This window comes from Cololabis saira, chromosome 23 (genome assembly GCF_033807715.1).
Source record: "Cololabis saira isolate AMF1-May2022 chromosome 23, fColSai1.1, whole genome shotgun sequence".
Taxonomy (NCBI): Eukaryota; Metazoa; Chordata; class Actinopteri; order Beloniformes; family Belonidae; genus Cololabis; species Cololabis saira.
Window position 1 is genome coordinate 24,967,782 of NC_084609.1, and position 25,894 is coordinate 24,993,675.

General features: G+C 47.6%; 1 protein-coding gene across 16 annotated transcripts in view; it reads right to left on the reverse strand.

Annotated features, from left to right (window-relative positions):
* Positions 1-5,605: 5,605 nt before the first annotated feature.
* Positions 5,606-25,894, reverse strand: part of sox5 (SRY-box transcription factor 5) — a 240,364-nt gene continuing 220,075 nt past the window's right edge. For 8 of the 16 annotated variants that reach the window (XM_061714126.1, XM_061714128.1, XM_061714133.1 and 5 more), the window contains 7 exons: positions 20,789-20,953; positions 15,344-15,539; positions 11,482-11,657; positions 8,495-8,597; positions 8,163-8,336; positions 6,529-6,745; positions 5,606-5,934 (listed from right to left, as the gene is read on the reverse strand). In XM_061714126.1, coding sequence (XP_061570110.1) covers positions 5,637-5,934; positions 6,529-6,745; positions 8,163-8,336; positions 8,495-8,597; positions 11,482-11,657; positions 15,344-15,539; positions 20,789-20,953 — 1,329 coding nt within the window. In that variant the 3' untranslated portion in view covers positions 5,606-5,636. The remainder of the gene's footprint in view (positions 5,935-6,528; positions 6,746-8,162; positions 8,337-8,494; positions 8,598-11,481; positions 11,658-15,343; positions 15,540-20,788; positions 20,954-25,894) is intronic. The other 8 variants (XM_061714136.1, XM_061714137.1, XM_061714132.1 and 5 more) reach the window with 4 other exon arrangements.

Genomic DNA, 25,894 nt, shown 5'->3' on the forward strand with positions numbered 1-25,894 from the left:
GTCAGGCAGGACCGGGGAGAAAGTAGGCCAGCTGCCACCGTCGTTGATGACGGCGGTTCACGAGACCCCGGAGTAGCGACGTGTCAGCGGTGCAGAACCAGGTTCCTGACGGGGATCAGGGGATCAGCCCGCGGACCTCGCTGCTCTGCCGCGTTCCACGCCTGTCCCTCAACACCGCTCTGATCTGTCACTTTGGCCCGTCGCTCAAACGCAGAAGTTGCTTTTGTTGTTTTGCTCCCTGACAGTCTCTTCTCCCTCATACCGAAGAGTTTGTTCACTAATCCCACAGATAATAAAGTACCTCGGTGGCCTTTTGCCAGATATGATTGAAAAGTGCCCTTAAGATACCAGATGCTTGCGTGTCGCTATAATACTCTATTTTTATAGTGTGAGAGTAGACACTCTGATATGGGATTATTCTTGAACCCTTAATGCATCAGTCACCTAATATTAATGGCCAGACACATGGAGCATCTTCTCCATGATATATTTGAGGAGAGAGAGAGGAAAAAGCCGCTCAAGTATCATTTCCACGGCACGTCTGTGGTTGCCTCTTTGGGTTTTAGTGATGCTGCAGTTTGCGTATACATTAGTATGTTAGACTGGGGATTAGCAGCGCTGCCAGAATCAAAGATGAAAGAAAAAGAAACAGTGCGAGTAGATAAACACACATTTGTACTAATATCTGGGTTTCAGGCTAGAATTAATACATTTGAGATGTGTTTTAACAACTCTGTTTGCTTCTAGGAGCTGCTAGGGAACAAAGCATTTTCAAAAATATAAAAAATTACAATAAATAGTGCCTTTTTTGTGTGTGTGTGTGTGCATAAACTGTGTTTGTTTTGGCTGCTCAGCAAATCCCAACCTGGGAAGTAATTAAAAGGAGTTGTGCATATTGTCTGCAGAAGTGGCTTCTTCCAATTTTTAATTTGCTAAATCTTATCAGTAATATATGATGGATAAAATATTTGCAGATTAATCAAAAAGAATGATAGAATGAAGGATTTTGCTCTAGTCTTCATGAGTGTGTGTAGTCCTACCTCTTGCATTGTGCATTTTCCCGGGTTTAAATGCAGTTTTATAGATGTAATATCTAGGAGGCCTGTTGGCCCCGACCGCTGTGCTGCACTCAGCTCTGCAGCAGCTCTTGTCTCCGTATAATCCGTCTCCTCATGAATACATTAACGGCGGAGCCTAAAACTCAGTTTAGCTGGCGGCTCAGCGTCGCAGCACATCCTATTACCGACTTTAAATCATTAATGTGACATCGTTTTCACTCAATTTCCAAACACCCACGGTTGCGAACGACACATTTCGCGGTGCCGATGCAGGGGCAGGGAGAAGGCCGCTCTCGGAGTCGCACAGTCGACCTGGCGAATGTGCACGGTTTTTTAAACACAAGAAAAAAATAAAGTTTGAGGAATAGAAATTATGTTAAAAATATGCACCGGGAAAAAAAACTAAAAGCACACACAGGCATTCAGATGTAAATATGTGTCCATTGTGATAATTTTCCCTCTTTGTTCCGCACTATTTTGATGGAAATAGCCAGTGGATAAACACGATTTAAGCTGAGCTGACTCCTACGGTCCACCTCAGGGTGTGTGAGATTTAATCTGAGTCTAGCCACTGTTTGCTTCCTCCAGCATCTGGCGTACTGCTGACAATAAAGGAAAGATCCGAACCTCCCTTCCTGCTCCTCAGCTATTCACGAATAAACCTTTTCTCAGGTTCTTTCCTCCAGGCTGCCTCTGAAAAATTCACAATGCCCGGAGAACAACTAAGTCCCGCACTTACCGTAGGAGTGGTGGATCTCCCCCCAATCTGCCTCTTTATTGCATCAAAAGTGTTTTTTTTTCTAATGTGTGTGTGTGTGTGTGTGTGTTTGAAGTTATGGTAATTAGCAAAGCATGTGAAATCCTCTCCTCGGAGTGCATTTAACTGTTTTTATGTGCGGCGTTGGCCCGGCTGTGGGGGTTGACGGTGGCAGAACATGCAGGCACAGATGGGGACAGCAGTTTCACGGCCCGCTGAGTGAGGTTCTGTGTTTTTAACCCCTGAAAGTGGAGCCACGAGCATCCTCCACATCCATAAGCAGCATTAATTAAAGATTCGCAGGACAGGCAGCCGCCATCCGGCGCTTCTGACGGGGACTCTGGGAGACGGTGACAAACATTTTGTTGGGTTTTTTTTTTTCCTTCCATCTGACTCACACATGAGCTCTCACGTGTTTCACCCCCTCTCGTCCTCATGCCCCTTGTTGTGTTTAATTAGGTCATCAGGTCGCTAACAGGCCGGGATTGTTCTCCACGCCTCGCAGCTGGGCCTCTGATTGGAGGGATGAGAAGGTGGATTTATGAAGATGATTGAATCATTTATCTGATGACTGACGGGCCGCGCTGCTTCCCTGAAGACGTGGCTCACACTGGCTTCTCACCACCAATTCCCCGCACCGACGGATGTTTGCAGGACCGGGGAGACGCGTCGGAGGAAAGAAAGGACCAGGACCAGTACAAGTTTTACTGAACACATCGCTGTCTTTATTAGAGCCTTGTCTGGCAGTAATACTGAAAAAAAGTGAACTCAGAACAGATGGTGGTGGCAGCCCACGGCTTTTTTTTTTGTGGTTTTTTTTCCTGTTTTTCTTTATTTCTTTGATATTTTTCTTTATTTTTTTGTGAGAGCGCTGCGACTCTTTTCTGTGGCATGGATAACATCAATAAAAGAGACAGTAGGGAGAGAAAAAAAAAAGAAATATACAACTTATATTACACTGTGTTATGAACAAAATATAAATCTATAACTCTATGTTATATTTACATAATTATCTTTCTTGATTTTTCAAGTTGAGATGGTAAGATATTTTTTTTTGTTTACTTGTAATAATTCCTACTTTGTTTTGAGCTCCACTCATGACTTTGATTGTCTTAAATAATATCATCGTTTTCATTGTCTTGACACGGGGACGGACCTCGCCAGCAGGGATGGCCGGCGTGTCGGCGTCGACCTCCTGACACCGTCAGAGTAAAGATCAGCCCCCCCTTCTCTCCAGCATCGGGTTCAACAATGTCGTGACAACAAGAGTGACTTTACAGCACAGTTAAGACCCAGAAGCTCTTCACGGTGTGCGGCAGGTAGCGAACGTCTATGGCGAGAAAGATTGTGGGGATCGCTACGTGACGCCACACCTGCAGAGTAGTCATGGCTCCCGTAGCAACGCGTGGAGCTAAAACAAAGCGAAGGGCTCCTGATGAGAGGTTAAAGATACGGTCGTCCCGCCTCACACACACTCACACACACACACACACACACACACGTACGTACAAACACGCTCACATGTACACAGTGGAACACCTTTGGTCGATCGGTAAACACTGCTTTTCCCGTGACTGAAGAAGAAAACCGCCGCCGTCACAGAAACATCAAAGGTATGTACAGGATCTCGGAGCAGAAACGGGGACAGCATAGGATTCGTTTGGTTGTCTGGATAATCTCTTCGTTTGAAATGTGTGTGCGTGAGTGATTGTGTCCGTGCACGTAGGTTGGTGTGAGGATCCGGGCCCGAGATGTTCCACTGTGTCCGGCTGAGGCGGCCGAGCTGGTGAACGGGGGGTCGTGGGGGGGGGGGTCTCTTTGTTCACAGAAAACAGTTTCAAAAGTGAGCCGACTGCTTTCCAGAGAAATTAAAAACTAAAAAAACAACTCAAATAAAAGAGAGGAAACCTTCACATTATACATGGTGATAATCATTACAAATAAAATTAGAATAACATTTAATAATAATAATAATAATAATAAAAAAAAAACAAAATAAAATCATGTTCTTCTTTTTTCTCTGACCGCACAGAGTCCGAGTGCTTCTTAGAAATGGGTTTGGACGTGAAGAAGAAGGTCTTCAGCTCGGAGGAGGGCGAGCGTCAAGTCTGTCAGTCCAGCTCGCTGGCCTGACTCCGCCCGCCCGGCCGTCCGCGGGATTAATACAAAACAAACGCGTCGAAAACAAACAAACGAACAAACAAAGCAAGGTAAAATGACAACTTCAGTTTAGAGCTAAATAACTACCAGCTAAATAGAATAATGCTTCATCGACTGTTTCTTATAGTCATAAAAACCCAATAAAGAGGAGAAAAAATAAATTATACTGTACATAACTTACTAAACTTAGGAAACGCTGACCATCCTTATAATTATTGTTAATAATATTATTAGACTAGAGGCAGTTTGAAGAGAAATAATAATAATAAAAAAAATAAAACAGTATTCAAATACGAACAGAAACACTGACTGGCTGACTTCACCCCGGCTCCGCCCACTGGGCCACGCCCACTACTAGGCCACGCCCCCTGGGTTACAGCAGGACGACGTTGATTGGAGGAGCAGGAAAACACTGAAGGACAGAGCAACGAGCGAGTGTGTGTTTGTGTGTGTTGCAGTCAACATCAGCAGCACACGTAGCCCGTCTTTCTGGACATCTTTCTTTTTTTTTTTTTGCACTTACAAAGAATAAATAAGCGCCAAACGCCCAATAACTGAGAACACACACACACACACACGCACACACAGACACGCTGTGGGATGCTTTCAGGCGCACTCGTGCCGATTGTTTGGCCCGGGATGGGACCAGGTCAGGAGGGACGGAGCGAGAGGGAAAACTCGTGGATTGTCTCACAAACACAGTGCTTTCGTTTCTGCTCCAGGACGCAGAGGAGACCCCCCCCACTCCCCCCCATTACCCCCCCACCCCTACACCCCCTCTCTACCTCCCTGAAAACAGGCCTGTGCACCGGTCGCTTCTGCACCGGGCCGTCCCACCGGACTCCAAACATGGGGCGCAAAGAACAAAAACAACAACAAAGAACAAAAAAAAAGGGAGAGAAACGGGGGAAACAGCTGACAGCACACTGCGAGGCTGAAGAGAAGATATCTTTTTTTTTTTCTGTTAAAAATAAACGTCTGATGTCTTTTAGGTGCTTTACAACAAAAGGAGGAAAAAAGAAAAGTCTCTTTTTTCTATTATTATTCAAACTTGTAGCACAAAAACAACAAATCACATTCACAAGCCACTTATTGGCACCGTGTACCTGAGTGAGAATATTATAGAACCAGAACAAAAAAAAAAAAGCTGTTTTTTTTCTTCGTTTTTTTTAAAAGAGCGTCTTGATAATAAACAGGTCCGCCGTCTTAAAGTGTCGTCTGTAAGCCCGTGACAGGTCCTCTGGTAAAATGTCTCCTTTTTCTACAAACAGGGTTAAAATCTTGCTCTCTAAGAGGGTTTTCAGTTCTTTTCTCCGTCTCTCCTCACGTTCCTCCCCTCTTAGTCGCAGTAGTACGTGGGTATTCCTCCGGGAGCGTGGGGCCCGGCTCGGCCCGGTCCTCCTCCGGGACTCCAGCATGTGTAACAGTCAGTGTGAGTGACAGCTCCTGTGCTTCCGTTGATTGGTCAGATGCTGGTATCGGGCTCCGGTGGGAGGCGTCTCGGCTCTGTGGAGAGTCCGTGTTAATTGGGGGGAGGGGCTTAGGGGGCAGGAGGCGGGGCTAGGTGGACGTCAAGGTGATTGGCAAAAGAGAAAGTTTTCTTCCTGATTGGTGGGGGGGTGGGGGGGTCGGTGAGGGTGATCAGCAGTGATGGGCCCGTCCTATTGGGCGATATGGTTCTCATTGTCGCTGGTGTAGTCGGCCTCCTCGTCCTCGTAGTCAAAGTCCTCGTACACGTCTCCGTTGCTGTCGTCTAGCCGCAGCTCCTCCTCCTTGATCCGGGGCTCGTCCCCCTTCAGGCCGGGCATCTGGGGGTGTTGGTGGTGGGTGGGGTTGGGCTCGGGGCTGCTGGACATGCTGGAGTGCTCGGAGGGCATCTGGGGGGACGGCATGCCGGCCATGGAGAGGGCGCCGGGGTAGACCACGCCGGCGGAGGACAGGGGCAGCTGGCCCTGCTGCCTGCAGGAGACAAGACAACACACATCAGCACATGAGCCGCATCTCTCCAGCTCCCTCACACATCCATCCACCCAGCTCCTCCTCATCTAGCTAGGACGGTTCTGATCCTGCTCTGACCACAGGCCTTGACGGGATATTTGGACGAGCAAATATCACACAAATTACACTAATCGTTTTATTTTTCTTCCATTCTGTGAATGTGTTTTTAGAGACATGAAAACTGCGCATATCTGAGGGGGATTTCTTTTTTTACATTTTAATTATCTATCTTTAAATATACTATCTTTTAATCATTTTCTAACTCCCGAAGCTTGTGGCGAGAACCAACGGCCTGGGAACCAACGCGTACCTCTGTTTTTTTTCTTTAAGAACGAAAAGCAACAAAAACGACACAAAAAGATTAAACAGATTGTTTTTCAAGCGAGTAAGCGCGTGGTTAAGGAAAAAGAAATCATTAGAATAAGAGAAAAGGAGATTTTTGAAAGCAGACATGAACTAAAAGATAAAATTCTCTGGAATCTTATTATTTTCTTTTTTGTTAATTTATATTTTATTTTTATCTTTTAAATAACAATCAATTAAAAGCGTTCACACCCCACGCTGAAGTACTGTCTCATCTCCTGCCTGCGGGACCTCATGATGGCCTTGTACTCGCCGATGCGCAGCTTCTTGCCGTCCACCAGGCAGGTGCGTTTGGGCCGCGGCTTGTACTTGTAGTCCGGGTACTTCTCCAGGTGCTGCTTGCTGAGCCGGGCCTGCTCCTCGTAGTACGGCTGCTTCTCCAGGTTGGTCATGGCTTTCCAGCGCGAGCCTGGGGACAGAAGGGACGCGTCGTTACCGGGGCGACTACAGCCAAACCCGTGTATGGGTGACGTCATCGCGGCATATTCATCAAGAATTCATCTTAAACGGCGCATGAAATTGATTTGTTTTAAACAAATTGCTCTAAAATCAAGAAATTGTGACTTAATAAAAAAAACAAATATTATTAAACCATCTCAATTTGTAAAGTAGTGATAATAGTTAATAAACTTGAAAATGTGCAATAAAAACATCTGAATCTTTTAACATACAGGAAGTAAATCCTCTTACTTTACTGTTACTCTCACCGTCAGCATCTCTACATGCACAAAAATATGAAATACTGAAACTGATGGAAAAATGCAGCAGCGTTGTTTATTGTGACTTGAAACACATTCAAGAGTGTTTGATCGTTGCTAAATCCAACGGTTCAGTATAACTCGGTTAGGTGACGAAGTCAGACCTTGCATAGGTTCTGAGTGGGTTTTCTAAAAAAGCTGCACATTTATTAAGTCACAATTTCTGAATTTAAACTAAAAAAAAAAGGTATTTTTCAAACTTGTACATTTGACTGAATTAACCTTAATTAATTCAGTAAAAAAAACTTCATAAACTCATCAATATTTAAGTTTATAAGTGCAGAAATGTTCTTGGACATATTCCTGGAATTTTTTTAAACATTTTTTTTTACCCCTGAAATGGATCTTATACGACGTCCTACACATCAACCCTGCTGAGTGATGAACAAATGTCTGCACTGCACGCATAACACCACATCTTAATATTCACACAAACACACACACACACACACACAGTCTCCTGCTAAAAGTGCCAACCAGAAGAGGAGGGTTAATGAGCAGCGCCAGCGGGACGACAGGTACTCATCTCAGCTAACGAGGACTTCACTTAACCTTCTGTCATCTCTCCGCTCAGTTCCTGCTCGCGGATCCGTGCTGTCGGCCCGCTGCGTGCTCGCGTGTGTGTGTAAGTGTGTGTGTGTGGGGGTGTAATCTCCAGCATGCTCTCCTCCGCGTGTGCGCGTCTCATATCTGGTCTGCATTTGCGATGGACTACTGTATGTTTAATGGGTAAAAGCTGTCAGCTGTTTTTCTCCCTCTCCGCTCTTTCTCTCCCTGTGTTCTGCAATCTGTTAGCAATCGAGAGAGAGGAGGCTTATTAAAACCAGATTTCCCTGTGTTATAAAACGCTTAGGAGCTCTTTAAAATGTCAGGGCCGATCCCGGCGGTCTGGGGGAAATGTCAGGCGGCCTCGCGCTGCTTGTTTAATGCATAATGAATTACATCATCATTTGTCGGAAGTGTGCTCTCTCCCAGCTGTTCATTAATGCTCGCTCGTGCAACGATCACTATTTGACTATGTTGTGTTTGTTTGAGGGTGTCAAAAAGAAAAAGAAGAGGAGAAATTACCGAGGATCTTGCTGATGTTGGAGTTGTGCATGTCCGGGAAGGCCTGCAGGATCTTCCGCCTCTCGTCTTTAGCCCAAACCATGAAGGCGTTCATCGGCCGCTTGATGTGCGGCTCGCTGGCGCTGCGACCCCGAGACTCTCGGAATATCCTGGAGTCCGACACGCTGGGGGAGCCTGGGGGGGGCGGGGAGCATCAGTGTTACAAGCTCCGGCTCAGAGGCAGCGTGTGTGTGTGTGTGTGTGTGTGTGTGTGTGTGTGTGTGTGTGTGTGTGTGTGTGTGTGTGTGTGTGTGTGTGTGTGTGTGTGTGTGTGTGTGTGTGTGCTCTCCTACCGTCAGAGTCGCCGCTCATGGTGAAGTCCAGCATGGCGTGGCTGAACTTGTCCTCGGCCTGCTGCTTCAGCTGCTGACTCAAACTCTCCAAGGCAGCTTTGTCCTGAGCAACACAAACAGTTCACAGATGCAGCCGGTCAGGGACTGAGTCACGTCACGGAAACATGAATGAACCACAAAAAATAAAAGAGAATGAAGCTAAAAACTGTTGACTGATGCACAGCGACTCCCATCTACCCCGAGCAGATGTGACAAGTCTTTACCGACTCTTAAAGCATTTGAACGTCTTATTTCAGGGATGAAAGACTCATTTATTAGATCTGAAAATAAGAGGAAACAAACTCCGGTGGAGATCTAGCAGAGATGTTAATGTTAACATCTGCGTTTCCACGTGAGAGTGCCGCTCACATCCGGCCCGGCTCGGATGCGGGTTCGCTGCATATTATTAAACGTGTGTGCAGCAGCAGCTCCTGGCAGCCACCTGCGCGAGTGTGGCGGCGTGCCTCTCTCTCGCAGAGGCCCCCGAGGGTCGACGCATTAGAGAGAGGGAGAGGGGGGGAGAGCGGCGCGGACGCGAGCGAGGCCACGCCGCGCGGCCCCCTGGGTATTTATTACAACCAATAAAAGGCTGATTTACTGAGCATTTACATGCTTAATGCAAACAGCCGGTGCACTCTGCGCCCAGAACTTGACTGCGGACGGACGCGCGCACAAAACACACACACGCACACGCACACACGCACACACACACACACACACACGTGTGTGCCGTGCTTCGCCAGCTCCGGCGTTTTACAGTTTAATTACACGATTAGGAGCGCTACCCAAAACACCGCCGCCGTCTTCTGCAACAGGCTTCCAGAGAGTGTCCCCCCCTCCATTTACGGGCGACCCCAGCGAGCCGGCTGGCTGCGTGGGGGGGTTAGGGGGGGGCGGGACGGTAATGAGATGCATTTTCTACGTTTTAGTCCAGTTTAATTGTCAGAGATCATTTCCACCCCAGACTGGAATAAATAGATGGGAAGAAAAAAAAAGAAATATACGCCTTTTTTCTTTTTAAAAAGTACTTTATTTGTTATTTATTATGTTGTTGTTTTTTAAATGTATAATAACCTTCAGTGAAATATTTGAATCAGAAATAGTTTAGGTGAAAATTCCCTCCTCGTTCCAGAGAAAGAGACCGCAAAGCATGTCTCACTCTTAGATGTTAAGATTAAATATGCCGTTTCAAAAGGCTTTTAAGCAGCGCGCGTGTGTGTGTGTGTGTGTGTGTGTGTGTGTGTGTGTGTGTGTGTGTGTGTCTGTAGCGGCGATGAACAGGCCGACAGTGGATGACAGCCCAGTCTGACGCTAAGCCCCGGTACAGTACAAGAGTAAAGTGGATTGAATGGCTGACACTGGAGCCAAGACACAAAGTAGTGACAAAACTAATCCTCCGAGTGTGTCAGAGATGACACCGCCGCTGCATCCCGGCGCGCCGAGACCGCCGGCTGCACACAAAGGAGAGGGAAAGAGAAAAGGAAAGAAAGAAAGGGCCGGAGAAGCAGGAGTCGGGGTGAGAGCGCGGGGCTTCGGAGGATGCGGAGGAGACGGATGCGCTATTTCATCGGCGCGGCGAATGTTCAGGGCATCGTTTTTATCATCGTTTCTTTTTTCCAAAAGGAGAAAAAAATAAAAAAAAATACTTCCTTAAATATTCTGAATAACTGATAATTTCTGAAGTTTCACAGAAAACTTTAACATCAAATAGATTTATTGTAAAAAATCCTGATTTCACAGCATTTATTCAGTCAAAGGTTTTATATTTATAATAAATGTTAAATGTGCTGCAGAAAAACAGCTTTTCCTGCTGATTCCTCACTTCTCGGAGGATTTGTTCACGTTGCCAACCTTCCCCCAATGTGCACACCTGCACATCTGCACTCTGCACATCTGCACTCTGCACATCTGCACTTCAAATGCTCATAGACGTCAGATCCTCAGATTCTGACTGAAATGTGTCACATTAAAGAATAAAGATGGAAGAAAGAGACGGATAGAGCTGTTGAATGTCAGCGGTGCACAGGCTTCAGGCAGACAATGTGTGTGTGTGTGTGTGTGTGCGTGTGTGTGTGTGTGTGTGTGTGTGTGTGTGTGTGTGTGTGTGTGTGTGCGCACCAGCTGACTCCAAACGTGTTTAACAAATAACCACAATTTAGCCACGCTGCCGAGGAGCCGGCGCCGTCATTTCATATTAGCATCTCCTCGAAGCTGTGCCGTGCGCGTGCGTGCAAACACACACACACACACACACACACACACACACACACACACACACACACACACACACACACACACACACACACACACACACACACACACACACACACACACACACACACGCTAGCAGCCCTGCAGCGCGCCTCACAGACACACTCATTACCTCCGAGATGCCTCTGGTTTCACCTTATCTGTTCCCGTTTAGCTTCAGCACATTTCAGCGAGCGCATTGTGCGCCGATTTACCTCCTACATGGTGCGGCAGGGATGGCATATGGCACGACAAATCACTTGCTCCGCCACAATGAGACGGTACAGCTTGTGATGACTTTAGAGACTTGGGTGGATTTGTGCATTTAGTCCTCAGTATTTAGAGGCTGAGATGAAAACGCGCTAATTTGTATTTATTTGTGAGGGGGCTCCGCTCGGCTCTGGCATGACTGATGAGCCGGGAATCATTTGTCATAAAAATCACAGCACAATTAGTATTTTACCAGCGGCGTCGTGTTTGAAGCATCTAAGAAACATTTACAGATGCGGTGTGAAACTATTTCATCAGGTTTTTGCACCTCAAAGAAAATGCAGACGTAAACTGTGTATCAGGGTACAAATATGGACACTTGGAAATAATATTTACTTTTGAAATTTTAAGACGGGGAGAAAAAATGCTGTTTGTCTGTAACCTTGATGCAATAATAAATGATAGAGACGAATAAAGGAGCCGCCTACCTTGTCTGAGCGGCCGTTGTTGAGGCCGAGGTTGCTGACGGCCGCCACCTTGGCGTCGAGGACCTGCTGCTCCCTCTTGAGCTGCTCCTTCATCTGCCGGGCCTCGGCGAAGGCCTTGGTCACCGCCTCGTGGTCGTTCAGGTAGGCCGTTGAGGACAGCGACGACAGCAAGTCTGCTGGAGCGCAGACCAAGGGGGGGGGCAGAGGGACAGGGGGACAGAAGACAGACAACTGGTCAGTCTACGAAGTCATCAGAAACATTTCCCTTTTCACCGATGAGCTTAGAGGAACACGCAGATGTGAGTGTTCACCTCGCGGAGGCTGCCTGGAGGTTTTCTACATTTTATTATTTTGATTTTGTGGCTCTAGTGGCCTTTATTCAAAGTGAAGGCAGGAAGGGGGCAGAGAGAGGCAGTAAAGGGCCGCAGGCCGGGACTCAAACCACTGGGCCACCCAGCGGACCTGCCTGGAGGTTTTCATCCATGTTCAAGCTTCTGAACACTAACGCTAACCCACCTGATGAGACCACTAATCTGTAAAACTAGTCCTGTGTGCCTCCAGGTAGCCCCGTTCCATCCCCAACCACACACACACACACACACACACACACACACACACACACACACACACACACACATCCACAAACAAACAGTCCTGACTCAGTGCTTTTACATTAAAAAGGCCAGGAGAGTCTCATTACAGCTCCGATTCTCTGCTAATTTTCCAAGATAACGCCACGCTCTTCCCCGTCCTCTGTCATCCGCCTGATTCTGTGCAGCTCAGTCACCGATGGAGCATCTGCTCCCACCGGGCCAGCGTGAGAGAGAGAGGGCTATCGGCTGCCTCCATCAGCCCGGGCCGGTTCTGAACAAAGAGCCGCTGCTGGGTTATGAGGCCTTTATCTGCGCTAATCCGCGCCGCTAATGCCATCTCAGGCCAGATTACCAGCTCCAGATTGGTAATGACGGAGCTGTGAACTCTTTCAGAAGTCATAACCGGAAAATCTGGATGTGAGGAGCGCCAAAGGAAGAAAAAAAAAACAAGGGGAGGCGGGGGCGGTAGAGGGGGGGGGGGGGGGGGGGGGTTGATCGGGAAGAACAGAGATGCGAAGGAAGAGGGGGCGACAGAATCGGGTGGCAGTCAGTTTTAATCTGCAGTCAAAAGAGCGGGAGGAGACTGATTCCTGCACCGGGAACGTTGCTCAAACCGACAGCAACGCCGAGCGCCCCGACGAGCTAATGTGACCCAGATAGAGGGAGGGCTGGGCTGGGGGGCATCTCTTCATCTTCTCAGATAAGTTAGTCCCCCCCGTCTGCAGACAGGCCTGACATATTCCTGACCACGAAAGCTGTTGGACGGGAGGTCGGGGAACCTTTCGTGACAAATGTGGCGCTGACACCCGTCTCTTTGAAGACGAGTGTATGGATGGATGGATGGATGGATGGATGGATGGATGGATGGAGTAGTATGAGAAGGAGAAACATGACTATGTTGGTGGACAGGTGTCAGAGAAAGACACACGTCTGTCCAGATCCATCGAGAACCGCCTCTCACGACTGTTTTATCACCTAATCGAAGTATTTCAATGTTATTACAAACTGCAAAGAGTTTATTTGTTTACATGAGGAGCTTTTTTTAATACCCCATGTTAGTGTAATCCATAAATTGTATCAGAAAATATAACTACTCAGTGTTTGGTGACATTTAAAGTATTAAACAATAAGTTTGGCAGGTTTGTTTGAACTTTCTCTACGTGTGCATCCAAATAACCTGAGACATTCATAATGTGCTCCCAGATTGAGCGGCTTCCAGATGAAAGGAGCACGTCTGAAGACTCTGAACTCCGGGATGAACTTGGAGCAGGAGGCCTTAAGCGGGTTCAGGCTGTAATGCCGAGCTGAGCTTGTGGCCGGCTAAAACTCAGTGGCAACAGATGGGAGCATGAGCGACAACATACTGTATCTGGGATCTCACACACACACACCTCATACGCACACACACACACACACAGGTCTCCACGCACAAATAATTCAGTGGGGGATCACACACAAACTTTTAAACACTGTAATCCATTTTTCCGAACAAAAAACATCTGGGACCGAAAATCCACTAATCTGATATTAAATCCGCCGATTTGTTGAAAAACAGTGAGATTAGCCAGTAAGTCAGAAAAAAATGACTAACTGCCTATTGCATGTGAGGAGGAGGAGGAGGTGGGATTGTGTTTGCATGTGTGAGCCTTTGTGCGCATCTGAGCGAGTGTGTGTGTGTGTGTCATTGTGTCATTAATGCCGGGTGTTTGCGCTGTCCTGGCTCATGTAAGAGGCTTGTCTAATCTCATTGGTGATACCTCCTGTCTGTCATGCACTCCCTCTCTTTATTATTCCCCCGCTTCATTGCTCTGGAAAAAAAAAAGTGCTAATCCTCATCTCCCTCTCTCTCTCTCTCTCTCTCTCTCTTCCCCTCACTCCTGGATCTCTCTGTCTCTTTCAGTCACTAATAAACACATAACAATGCAGCAGCCTGCGGGCAAACAGCGGCGCGGAGGAAAGAAAAACACAACGCACTAATTATAGCCTGTTACATATGTGTAATATTTGAACTATCGGTGTTGCGTGAAAAAAAGGATTAAGAAGACAAAATAGTGATTCATTTATGTCACATTTTCTGTATGTGTGCATATGGCTGGGTCTGATTATGGTACTGGCACCGGCGACGATGGCACCACTCAGGGAAAACACAATCCCAACGGATCGCAGCGCTGCTCAACGATGGTCACTGGCTTTGTGGGAGCACTTTATAGAAGCCTTTATATTACTCTATTTGTTTTTTAAGCATATGTGCCTACATTTAAATAGTGTGCAGCTTCAGTTTTATTTCTCTTACTTTGTCATTGATGATGTCTAAATTAATTAATTCACTTAGTTCAAAACGGCCTCACTCACTTCTTTTTCAGTTTTTTAACGGCCACAAATATAACTTTTTTTTCAAGCAAAACCAATGATCATCAGTATGGATTCCTTATTCTTTTCTTTTTTTAAAAACTTTTTTAAAGGAAACGTATAACAGTTTTAAAAATGGGCACAATTTCCTCAGATATTGGTGAAATAGCTGTGAATATCCCAGCGCCCTTCTTCCAGCTGGTTCTTCCAGGCGGAGTCAGACACTTAATTCCATTTATCCACCTCGTTTGTGCCTCTTTTTTTTTTTACTGGTGCCACAGCTTTGCAGTTCCCACTCCAGAGGAACTTCAAATACAGCAAGATGTAACGCTGGGTAGAGACACAGGTGGGGAGGCTGGTAATCGACCCTGATCGGTCACGGCGTCCAGCAAATCTGAGCCGCTCACTGAATGACATATTTTTAGTCTCAAAGTGACACAGTTGTGTAATCTGGAAGCTTTTGAGCTGTTTGTAACTTCAGAAACTCAAACACGTGTTGCTTTTTTTATTCTTTTTTGTCATAATATGTCCCTTTACTCACCAGCCTGCTCTCAAATCACATGACCCCGTGTTCAGGGGTGCCTGCTAATCGACAGGTTTTAATAATGTCAACATATGTGGGTTTGTGTTTCCCTGGTAACAGAAAGGAGAGATGCACCTGTACCATAAATCTGATATAACCATTAAAGAGTTTAAGGCTTGTCAGTCATTGTCAAAGACGATCCTCCGTGCAGCCTGCATGGCTAAAATAAGCACGCTTTAAGTCTCTGAGCTCTGTGTGAAAGGCGAGAGGCATCCATGAATAAGCGCAGTACCCGGCCGATGCACGAAATTGGACCTGTGAGAGGTGCAATAAACCTCGGATTATCCATCCGCTCTTCTGCAGTGTGCTTGTGTCATGGCTGCTTAAATCCACTTACCTATGGAATTGACTCTGGACGGTGGTCCTCCAATGCTGGAGGGGGCGCTGTGCTTCAGGGAGCCGGCGGAGCCCAGCTTGGTGGTGGCAGCGGCAGCAGCGGGGACCTGTGGGGAAGTTGGGGGGGAGTTGGGTGACTTGCTCTCGGATGCCTTAGGCTTGGCCGACAGGTTCAGTGGCTGTGCACCCTCACTGTCCTGCAAAAACCAAAACAGCACAGTTTCGCCCGCTGTGACCACCGTAGCAATTTGGAAGCGGGAGGCGGGGGGGACACCCTCGCACCTCCCTGACCGAGTCCACGTGCTAATTAAACGGGAGCCCATGCACAGCAATCGGAGGCAAGCCTGGCAGGACGACAGGGTGACGGGGGTGCATGCCACTGCCTGTCTTCAAACAGCTCGTGACAAGCAAAAGAATTAACAACACACGCACAAATTAATACATTTCAGTGCAAACCACTGACATTTACATGCAAAATTACTGACTTTCTGTGACAGCGACGTCGCCCTTTAAAACAGGGCTCCTCATGCACGTGCACTCTCCACATGCAAGCTCCAGGATGACATGCGGTGTACAAGAGCCCCTTTGAAGGGCTGTAAGCAAGGCCACCCAAACAGTCGAGGAGGAGCGAGCCCTCGGAGTGGTTCTGGGAATTACAGCGGACGCCTCCCTCCGTCTGACACGCAGAGCAACACCTCCCTCAGACTGTGTCTGGAGGTGTGAGTCTGCAGGCGCTGCAGAGCCTCCGTGCATCAGAGAACAGAGCAGAGGACGGTGTGTCTTAGAAATAGACCTTCCTGAACCCGTGAGCGTGTAAAAAGCACCAGGGCGGCACTCCCCGACCCATAGACGACCACAGACGACTCTCAGCCACCTAACACCATCAATCCAGGTGTTATTGAGGCCTTTATCCCCGATACCAACAGGTGGGGGTCTTATTTCATTAAGTCGCATGTATCTGTGTCGACACGACGAGCAGTGGCCTTTGAGTGAATTGGCATGTGGACCACCGCACATGTTATCACGTTAACTGTCATGGCAACACCACCCCTGCTGCTGAACTAATCCAATCAGGGGCAACCTAAGAAGGTCACATGACAGGAAGGGAGAAATTAAATCACGGAGGGAGCAGATGTACACAAACCGCTCCGTGTAATTAAAACGCCGCAATTAAAAGCCGGACGCGGCATAAGGCAAAAGGACGACATCACGGGCGGTCGAAGACACGCGGCAAAAGTGTCGAAACGCCGGCTCGGACTCGAGGCTCGTCCGTCGGTTATTTCAGATTATTACGAGCGCGTTTGTCACGCTGCGCGGTTAAGGAGAAGTTTCAGCGTTGAAGGAGAAGTTCAACAGCGAAACCTGACAGGATAAAGACATTATTTGTCTTTCTGTTCTGGTCATTAGTCTAATTGCTGCTTAGGCGTTGTAAAGGAAAAAAAGACGTACAGTAGGATTCAAGAAGAAAAGTATTGTGTGTGTGTGTGTGGTATATTCACTCATTAAGGACGACTTTCCCTGATTCCCACTCCTTGAGTCGCACTAAGCCTTATGAGCCCCTCACAACTCAATTAAGCCCTTCCAATTAAGCCCCTCCATGTGTACGTGGCCAAGCCTGTGTGCGCCCGGGAACCAGCGAGCACCGGTTCCTGCGTGCGTGTGTGCGCGCGTTGCGATGGGCCCTAACCGGATTGTCCTTCATTAGGGGAGGGGAGGGGGAGGACCCCCCAAAGACACCTCCGGTGAGACAAAGAGCAGAGAAGGCAGAGAACTGAGCGGGATCTTCTCAATCCTGACCCATATTATGTTGGGCTTTGGCTGCGAGCGCGTTTGAATATTTATTACAAACAGATAATGCCTCCGCCGCTCGCAGAGTGGATGGGGGAGTTTCCTCTTCGCGCCAAGCCAAATCCTGCGGTGGGAAGGTGGCCAACCTGCGCGGTGCCAGTGTGGAGGAATTAGTTGAGACAGCGGAGCTGAGACGCCTGGACTTGTTCATGTGTGTGTGTCGTTGCGAGACATTGTTCAGCGAGCTCTAAATCTCATGAAAGTGAGTGAAAATGTGGAGTGTTTGTGTGTTTGTGCTTGTGTGAGAGGACTGCGAGGCCTCTGAACGGCTCTGAATCTTGAATTAATACAATTGCTTTTGTGTCTCTCTTGGCTGATGAAACGGTCTCCAGCTTTGAGACGGAGAACATGCAGAGTGACAGCGAGAGCCAGAGGGACACGGAGAGATGGAGAGGAAGCAGAAGGGGAGAGATAATGTACGAGTGTGTGTGTGTGGGGGGGCTGCATCACACTCCTGCGGATGCCGACATGTGCAAGCGACATCAGCGTTCTGGATCTTATCATGGGAGCTGACGGTTCAATTAAAAGGACAAGTGTGCAGCCACCGCCATTTATCCCTGTTGGGCCTCCACGTGTGTGGAGGTGTGCAGCCATGTCCAGGCCCGCCATTGTCCCCCCCTTCTCTCTCTCTCTTCATCTTCCTTTCCTTTCAGCTAGGAGCGACGTGGTTTATTAATTATATTGTCAAATCAAAGTCTAGACGGCGGAAGACACAAAGCTGGCAGCTATGACACCGCCTGTGACAGGTAACGCACAGCACATGTTCGGCTAATTTGTATTTGGACAGAAAAGTAATGATTGATTGCTTTTTGCTTGTTTTATTTTCCTTAATTGGACCATGATTGTTGCTTAAAAACTTTCCATTATACAGGAATAGAAGTGAAATGTTATTTTGTGTTCTATGGCTCCTGGATTGTGAAACTGTGGGTCTGTCAGCCCTGAATGTCATGGATGAGATAACACCCAGGAATACTTTTTAAAAGTCTTAATGAGGTCTTAATGAAATGTTTTCAACATGTTCTGTTAAAAACACCACAGAGTTGTAGCAAAAAAACAGATTTAACCATGTCTTTAAAGCTGTGTCCATAGGAGCTGGTGTAAGGGGCGGGGAACGGGTGGCGTTAGCATCTTCCCTCCGCCCGTTCTACTTCAGCTTACTCTATTTGGAAATCTGTCCTACAGATTTGTGCAACCCATTTCTAAGGTGCATGGACATAAAAGATAACGATAAAGTTGTCTGGATAACGGCCCTGTGCTCTGGGTCTGTGATGTCACAATACCCCAAACATCTGAACAGCTCAGAGTGGAACATTAGCTGGGCCGCGTTATCTCAAAGGTTACGAGCAGGTGGTGACTTCAGACACCCAAATATGTGCTTCACCTCCAAATGTCCTAATATGTGCCCATAAGTAATATGTAAGTTACAGTTCAATAAGTAAGAATTATTTTATCCTTATTTATGAACAAAAAAATACTACCCCGTCATTGTACTAAAATCCACGATAAGGTCCTTTTACAAATTGTTTCTGGTGTTACAGTTCAGAAAAAAACTGGGATGAGAATGACATTTTTGGGCTTTTGAGATGGTACATGCACTAAAAAGCTATTTCAGGGGTGCACAATTTGAATTTTTCATCGTCACTCATCAAATATGTCTGTCAGGTCTTCTGCAGTCATACCGGTAAATAAATAAAACAAAACATGGGGGGGGGTTGTTCATTGTTTTCCAGATGTGGGAAGCCGAGGGTTTAGTCTCGCATCCACATTTAGGATTTACAGAAACGGTTTTCAGAGCCCTTAAAAACATTAAATAAAAATTATAACTGAACTTTTCCACTTTTGTGTCGCATTAAACTGTTTAATCTACGATGATTATTTAGTTGATTTGGATGCAAAGTGTCTCCATCTTTTGAAAAAAAGGACTGAAGTCAACATTATTCTCTCTGAATTGCATTTCAGTATAAAGTAACTAAACTATAGTTAAGTGCAGCACTTGACAAAATGTGTGAAGTTACTTTTGGTCACTGCGTGCGTGCGGGGGAAGTCAGCGAAAGGGCGACACGTGCTGCATAATTCGAAGCTCTATTGTGTGAGTGTGTTTGCATGCCTGCCTGCACTCACTCTTGCATACGACAAAACTGCACGTAGTCTGCAGTGATTTGAGCCCGTGCATGAGTGTGTGCACGTGTGCATGTGTCTCACCCGAGGGTAAAGCACTTAAGCAGTGTGTGCCTGAGTCCAAACAGCTGTGAGCAGAGCCGAGCACCGGGTCTCTAAATGACCAGAGACCTGAGGTGCAGCCCACATGGGGGAGCCCTGAAATATACATGTCACTCAGCTGAAGAAAAAACCAGGGAGCGTGTTGGCAAGAGCCAGCGAAGCTGCTTGGATGGTCAGTCGGAGTGGGATAAATAAAAAAAAAACAGAAAGACAAATGCCTTCCCAACTCCGCAGAGCACTTATCTTATGTTTGTCAACAGCTCTGCGGTCAGTCTGCCGTTTGGGCTCCACGGGGCCCGTCGGGGTCCGTGTTGGTCCACTCCCCAGTCGCTCGGCTCCTGCTGGACTGGGGAAGCCATTACAACTCCCCTCCGTCCCTCCACCGCAGGCCGCGGCGCTAGCCCGTGGGCCCGGCCCCATATATATGGTAATGGGACGTGTGTGACAGTGGGGTGTGGGGGTAAACGCGCGTGAGGAGCCCACGGACGAGGTAGCAGGGGAGCAACCTCCGGGGTCAGCTATAAGCTCCAGCCTGACAGCGTGAGCGGGCACTTATGTGGACGAGAGGCAGCAAAGAGAAGAGGAGATGTGGGAACTTTGGACTGGAATTCTGTGGGAATGTTAAAGAGTTGTCTGACTTTCCTGGATAAATCTGACTCCAGATGTGCGTCCGTGTCCTTTGTGATCAACCGCTGCACTTGGATGGCAGGACTTGCTGGGCTGTGTGTGTGTGTGTGTGTGTGTGTGTGTGTGTGTGTGTGTGTGTGTGTGTGTGTGTGTGTGCGTGTGCGTGTGGTGGGAGGTGGGAGGTGGGAGGGCTCCGGCGGCCGAAGCAGATATTCATAGACTTCCACCTGGCTGGACACACGGCGCCCCCCCATCAGCACTATCGGGCAGCCAGCCGAGAAAACGACAGAACCGCCATTACGTCCCCGAGTCGGCCGCCAGCTGGAGTTTTCTGATAAAAAAAGTTGTGTCCTGTTTGATTTGCAGACGTGAGGTGAGCTACTTTCACCGGGGTGATCGCCGCTCAGCATCTCTTAACCCGCAAGCGTTTTTAAAATAGATAAATAAATCAAAATGAATTATTCAAAGCTACCTTCATTTCAGGCTTTGATTGAGGCCCAAAAAGTTAGGGATGTTTTCGTTTCTATAGAAATGATTCTCAACTTTCCTCAAGTGAGAAAAATAAAATCTTTCAGGATATCTACAGCTAAAAAAGGCTTAATGACACTTATTTTCGAAGTTCTTCCCAACCTGGATTTCAAAATAAGAGGGAGGTCACTGAGAGCGACCGGGCAGCCGTGTTTGGGGGTTTGAACACACACACACATGCACATACGCAGGCACAGATGCACATCCCTGCACCCCCACTCACCTTGGTCTTGCTTGGTGGCGGAGAGCTGCGGATCTTGTCGCTCTGCGGGTGTGTGTTGGTGGGCGGGGAGTGTGTGCCCAGGTTGGCTTGGGGCGGGAGGCTGCCGCCGTGCTGCTTGGCCCCCGGGGACACCTGCATGGCCGCCAGCTGAGCGGCGTACAGCTGCTGCGGGGTCAGAGAGACGGGGACCAGAGGGGGGACGGGACGGGAATGAGAGGGGAGAGAGGGGGGGGGGGGGGGGAGAAAAAGGATGACATGAATAAATAAATACTTGAAAGCACACACACACGTACGTGCACCAAAAGAGGAGAAGCCGCCTAAAAAGCTCTGGGAGAAAAGGCCATTAGTGGCCCGGCCTCTGTCTGTGTGACAGAGGGAGATGGAGTGGGACATCTCCAGCGTCGGCCCCCCCTCCCCACCCCATGGGAGAAGCGCTAACAGCCTCTCTGACAGGCCCAGAGATGGCCATGTCCCCTCCAGGTGCATCGTGGGAGAGAGGCAAACATTCCGGCTATCGAGGTCACGCCGGAGAGCCCGGCTCTTGCTCAAGGTGAAAAAAAAAGAGAAAAAAGTGATGATGGAGGAGGAAAGAGGGAGGAATCTGTGAAGCTGCGTGCCAGATGGGACATGCCGGAAGTGTCTCGTGGCTCTGATGTTTACGATTCAGCGACAAAAGGGCAGAAAAAGCTTGCCCAAATGCTCCTAAAACCCTTTTTCTTTTCTCAGATTTATATATTTAAGTAATTTCCAATTAAATTCGAGAATTCTGATGAGGACTTTCAGTCTTTGTGCCACTAAACGCAGCAGCAGCACTGTTCCCAACCTGGAGAGAGCTTCGGTACGAGCGCGTCTTTCTGCGTCCGTCCGTCCGACTCCCTCCTCAGAACCATCCTGCAAAGCTCAGCGACTTTCATGTCGGCTCATGCAAATCTCCAAGATGCCGCGTTTTGTTTCCCCGAACCGTCATTTCTTCCTCTGAAGAGCAACAGAACGGCTGCTTCTGCGAGGAGCAATTGATGCATTGTTTTTTGAATAGTTATAATTGTTGTTTATTTCTTTTGGAATAATTTTATGGAACGAAATCATCCCTTTTTTTTCCCTCCATTTTTCTTCTTTAGTTTAACTTTCGTCCTTCTGTTGCCGCTTGGCTGCCGGCCACCGGCGTCAAACAAAGGCTGGTTTATGCAAATGGACGGGGACGAGATGGTGCTACTGTTATTCCTCCCTCCATCTCACTCGCTATCTGTTTGTACGTTTTTCTATCTCTCCTGACAGCCGCGTTACCTCCTGCTCTCCTCTGCTGTGTAAAATAAAGACATTAATCTCTTCTCGTACAAACAAGGAGGAGAGCTGGCGGCACACGCGAGCACATGAAGATGCAGTTTCGCTGAGAGTCTCGGCCCGACTGTCAGTCATGTAGCGACAACACTCACTCCAGTTATGCAGCCGCGACGTCAACAACATGCCTCTTATGACACTTCCATCTTTTTCTCACACTTTGTCACACAGATATAATTAAAAGAAAAGTAATAAAGTGATCAAAAAGTGGCACCTGCCTTTTTCTGTGAGGGTTTTAAAAAAATATGAAATTTTTCTTAATAGTTTTGACTAAAATAGAGAAAAAAAATCCTGCAGCTGTTTGTAGCAGCAGGTTTTAGGGGGAGGAGCCTAGACTAGACTCCACCCCTTTCTTAATTGGGGGGGGGCAGAAAAACAGCAAATGCTGCCTGATATAAAGCGAGGTGGATATAAATAAATACGGCTGGATCATTCTGTTGACGTCTGGGTCTGTGATGTCACAGTTCCTTGAAAGTCTGAACGGCTCATTTAAAGAGACATTTTTAGAGCGAGACTGTCCGAAAGTGAGTGACTGGGTCATGTTGTTTTTGAGTTCTTTAAAAAAACATCAACATGTCGATGAATGCTGTTGATTCATGATTTATTATTTAAAACAAAGAAAAAGTGATTATGTTCTCTAAGGGGGCTGGTGTCAATCACAGCCGTCCAACACGGTGACCATGAACTGTAGCCCGGTAACCGTCTACAAACCTCGGGATGGCTGAGTTTTCTCAACATCAAGGCGAAAGGGGGAGGAATCAACGACAGATCGGCGGTCAGTTACACGGACGCAGAGGAGCGACTCGCTGGAATCAGATCGCTCATTTCTCTTCAATTATCTGCACTGTAGCTCCTGTAGCTCCAGCGGAGCATGAACAGCCTCACCTCCTTCCCCCTCCCCACTAGGGAACTCGCCCCCCAGCGAGTGGACCACAGGCTGTGTGTATTCTACTCTGTGTGTGTGTGTGTGTGTGTGTGTGTGTGTGTGTGTGTGTGTGTGTGTGTGAGTGTGAGTGAGTGTGCGGTTCAAAGGCCTCTTTATTTGCTGGACTGAATTGAGTTCCATTACAAAGCCGGTCCCCGTCACTCAGAGCGGCTCAATGGGCCGGCGAGATGCGACACACACACACACACGCACGCACACACACACACACACACACACTGTACAGAGGGCAGAGGCACCGTGGAGCGCGCCCAGAGCGTCGCCACAACGACATGCATGTCAACAAACAGGAAGTGACAGCGCAAAGCCCTCTGGGGGGGCTGGAGGAGCACACACACAAATACGGGGGGGGATCGGGGAGGCTGGATGAGACCAAGGAATTTGAAATGTCACTCAATGGCCAGGAACACTGCTGTGTGTGTGTGTGTGTGTGTGTGTGTGTGTGTGTGTGTGTGTAGCTGCTCCTCATTGCTTCTGTCTCCAAGTACGTGAACGTCTCCCGCGGTCAGCGCGTTTGTCACATGCCACCCCCCCATGCCCGCGTGCACGTCTGTGTGCGAGCACGCGGCTTCAGCCGTCCAGAGGTGAAAAGGTGATAATGATTTTAAGTCGTTAGTACTATTGACACACTGTGTACTCGCGTGTGTGTGTGTGTATTCTCGTGTGTGTTCTCTGACACACATCAAGCCGGGTCCATTCTCTCGTCTCTCCCTCGTCTTTGTCCCCCATCTGCATGAGTGTGTTGTGGTGTGCGTGTGCGTACGTGTGTGCGGGTCAATAATCTGCAGCTTTGGCCAGATTACAAACGCCTGATCTTCGCCGTGCGCGCTAGCGCTGGTTGTTAGCGGCGCTGCAGAGCAGCCGGAGCTATTGTTTACTGGGACACAGGGACCGTTGTGTGGACTTTAGAGGGTCGCCTCCGTCTATCACACCACGTTTCCTCACTGATAGAGTTCTGCTGCTTCAAGGAAAGAGGGAACAAGCATCTGCACGACGGAGCGCCAACGCTCCCCCGGCCTTGCGGCTTTATGATTCCTCATCTCTGTCTTTGAAACTTGGTTCTTTAAGTTGCTAAACTTGTTTTGGACCTAAGTGAGAAATTAAATAAAGAATAATCTCAGAAAAAGGAAATGATGCCTTTGCTTTGACCTGAAGTATCGAAGGTCTCCGTCTGATATTCACCTTTTAAAGCAGGAAATGTGGAATAAAAGAAGGTGAAATAATTCTGCTTCCCTTTGCTGAATAAACTAAAGAGAAATCAGATATTTTGTGGTGTTTGTGCTGGAATTTCACCAAATTTTGGATTTAAAAGAATAAATCTGCCTAATAAAGTGAGTCGTCTGCATCTTGTGAGTGTAGTCGCCTATTGATCACTGATCGATCCCTGCTATCACAAACGTTTCCCAGAGGCCCGTGCGGCCGAGGTGGAGATATCGACGTCGGAGCAATTCTCACATCTGAGAAAACTGCTTCGCTGTTATCGTTCTCCTCCTCAGATAAGAGTTTGTGGGGAAACGAGCCGCCGCATTGATTCCTCTTTTACCTCATCTGTTCCTCTCCACCCCCCCCCTCCTCCTCCTCCTCCTCCTCCTCCTCCTCCCCCCAACCGCCTGTCCGTTGTTCGTCCATCTATGTCTCCGGTGTACAGTGCGGTAATCCAGGACAATATGTTCCAACATCTGCCTCTCCATATGATGCCTGACCCCGCGCCATTGACCCTCTTTATTCCACGCATGCACACGGATGTTCCCTCCTTCACTCCTCTCATCTCTCTCCCTCTTTTCTCCCCCGTTTATCCCTCTCACTGATCATTCTCTGGTGCTTCTGCCTTTTTTTCGTCGTTATCGCCGGTCTCTTTCTCCCTCTCCCGCCCGGATAAGTGGATTTCTCTCTCCATCTTTTTTCATCTCACTATCTTCCCGTCTCGGCGCATGTGTGTGTGATGTGGATGATACTGTATCAATGATATCAAGGGTCAATAGGGAGCCAGATTAACATGCTCTAATGCACAATGTCATCCCTCAGATTAAGATGCTAAATGCCAACCTTGTACACTCCAAAGCCTCCATTGCCTTGAAAACCTTGCAGAGGATTGTGTGTTAAGCTCCCATTGACTAGAAGAGCTACTCTGCAGATTTCTATGGTGCATGTTAAAAAAGAGAAGATGATAGAAAGAGCTTTAAATCACGGAGATTAATACGTTTTTTCCACCAAGTGCACTTAAAGCTGTGCTTTTGAGCGATTTTCCCTCATTCTCGTACGTATTTGAGTGTTAGATGGTCAAAAAAAACCAACACGATTTCAAGCCTGATTTCTTCCTTCTTAGATCTACAAAGCCCCGACAGAAGAAGAGGACTCTCAAATCAACAACGGAGGACTGTATTCAGATGAAATGAATTAGTTGGGGACTGTACTCTTTATTACTGTCCACAAAGACTGAGATCCAGATTTCGGACGTAGAGCAACACGCGTTCAAAACGAACATATACTTTGACTCAAAGTCAGAAATGAGTGTATTTTGTAGTTCTTGGTAATGAGACGACAATTAAAATGGTGGCGACAATATTATTATCACAATCCTGCGTCAGGGAGATGTGTCAAGACAAAGAAGTGTCTCTCATCAGTGTAAGCCTGAGGATGTTCAGCTGGGCCTGATGGGAAATTATGATGGGTTTTATTCAAAGGAGACGTTTTACGCTGTTGCTCAAATGATGACACAACTTCCCCAAGGTTTTAATGAAACACGCTTTGGCCACGATAACAAACTTGTACAATACCAAATCTAGGTTTTTTTAATCATTACTTTACATCTCTTTTCATAACAG